General features: G+C 52.0%; 1 protein-coding gene across 1 annotated transcript; it reads left to right on the plus strand.

Moving 5' to 3' along the window:
* The first annotated feature begins 245 nt into the window (after nucleotides 1–245).
* Nucleotides 246–1,184, plus strand: LOC112963195 (olfactory receptor 14A16-like). The gene has a single exon (XM_026060023.1). The coding sequence runs from the start codon at nucleotides 249–251 to the stop codon at nucleotides 1,182–1,184; it is 936 nt and encodes a 311-aa protein (XP_025915808.1). The 5' UTR covers nucleotides 246–248.
* Nucleotides 1,185–2,130: the final 946 nt, after the last annotated feature.

Raw genomic sequence — 2,130 nt, forward strand, 5'->3', positions numbered from 1 at the left:
CTGCAGTGCTGTAGGTCTGGGCTGACTCCTCTGGAGCCCATGGGCAGAGGCCCCTGCTCCTCTTGTCAAACTCAGCCAGCACAAGCCAGAGCTCAAGCCATGGAGCTCAGTGACGGTACTGCCGAGATGGGGAGAGGTATTGTGTGTATTTGGGGGCAGTTATAAGAAAGTTTTTCTCAGAGAAGTCTGTCCTAATTTGTAAATGTCTTTTCTTCCTCGGACAGTCCCCCTGTGCTGCAAAGGAGCAAATGTCCAACAGCAGCTCCTTCAATGAGTTCCTCCTCCTGGCATTTGCGGACACACGGGAGCTGCAGCTCTTGCACTTCGCACTCTTCCTGGGCATCTACCTGGCTGCCCTCTTGGGCAATGGCCTCATCGTCACAGCCGTAGCCTACGACCACCACCTCCACACCCCCATGTACTTCTTCCTCCTCAACCTCTCCCTCCTTGACCTGGGCAACATCTCCCTCACTGTCCCCAAATCCATGGCCAATTCCCTCTGGAGAATGAGGGCCATTTCTTACTTGGGATGTGCTGCCCAGGTCTTTTTCTTCTTTTTCTTATTTTCAGCAGAATTTTCTCTTCTTACTGTCATGGCCTATGACTGCTTTGTTGCCATTTGCAAACCCCTGCACTATGGGAACATCATGGGCACCAGAGCTTGTGTCAAAATGGCAGCAGCTGCCTGGGCCAGTGGTYTTCTCAATGCTSTSCTGCACACTGCTAACACATTTTCAATACCACTCTGCCAAGGCAACACAGTGGACCAGTTCTTCTGTGAAGTTCCCCAGATCCTCAAGCTCTCCTGCTCAGACTCCTACCTCAGGGAAGTTGGGCTTATTGCAGTTAGTCTTTGTTTAGGCTTTGGGTGTTTCATTTTCATTGTGCTGTCCTATGTGCAGATCTTCACAGTCGTGCTGAGGATCCCCTCTGAGCAGGGCCGGCACAAAGCCTTCTCCATGTGCCTGCCTCACCTGGCCGTGGTCTCCCTGTTCATCAGCACTGTCATGTTTGCCTACCTGAAGCCCCCCTCCATCTCCTCCCCAGCTCTGGATCTGGTCCTGTCCGTTCTGTATGCAGTGGTGCCTCCAACAGTGAACCCGCTCCTCTACAGTATGAGGAACAAGGAGCTCAAAGATGCGCTGAAGARTCTCATTCAATGGGTACAATGTCAGCACCAGTAACTGTCCGTTGTGCATACACTCCTCAGGGCGTCTGGCATCAATGCAATGTGTTTTGCATTTCTTTCTTTCTTGTTTTTCTCTTTTTCCTTAAAAAAAAAAAAAAATCAGGTTCATGTTATGTCTACTCAGGAATGCCTCATTTGAATATGACCCAGAGGCCATGTTGAAGCAGGAAGCCAGGCTTCCCCCTTCATCAGCAGAGATGGGGAACCTCAGAGCTCACTAGTCTGAGCTCCCTCTGATGCCCCCAATGCTATGAGGAGAGTTTCCCTTCGCAGGGTCTCCTTCGGCACTCACCGAGGGAGCTCAGGGGCACAGAGTCAAGCTCAGACTAGTAGAGGTGGGGTGAGACCATGGGTCCCGTGTCCATTAGGAGAGCTCAGCTCCCACTGGCTATAGTCAGATATGATCCTAAATCCCTCTCCTGTGAGGGCAGCAGGCAAGTGTCACCGCGGGCTGGTCCGTTCCCTCTCCAGCACTCCAACACTACAAGTGGAGGGGGAGTGGAGGGGAGGGGAGTCAGGCAGCAGCTTGTGGGGACAGACCCCGTGCTTGACAGTATCATCCCCCCACTGCCACAGCAGGCATTTTCTCACTGCAGCCTTCCCATGGGGGCTGCAGCTTTCCTGGAGACACATCCTCACACAGCAGTAGGACTCTCTCTTTTTAGAGTTGTTCCTCCTGTTCATTTCCATGCTGTCTTTCTGTGCTCCATTCCGTGGATATGGCCCCAGAGTTCTCATAACCTGGTGGTGGTAGAGTTGTGTTTCTATGTTTATGTGTCCTGTGAGCACAGGCAGGATGAGGCAGTGGGCATCCTTATGCCAGACCTGGCCTCCAGAGTAACATTTCCGTAATAAAAGAACATGGCCCCTGTGACGTGCCTGAAGTCTAGCCTTTCTTCAGAAGCTCGAGCCAAAAATATGCCAAAGGAAATTGCACCCTA

The sequence above is a fragment of the Apteryx rowi genome, unplaced genomic scaffold, assembly GCF_003343035.1.
Source record: "Apteryx rowi isolate R43461 unplaced genomic scaffold, aptRow1 scaffold_1631, whole genome shotgun sequence".
Taxonomy (NCBI): Eukaryota; Metazoa; Chordata; class Aves; order Apterygiformes; family Apterygidae; genus Apteryx; species Apteryx rowi.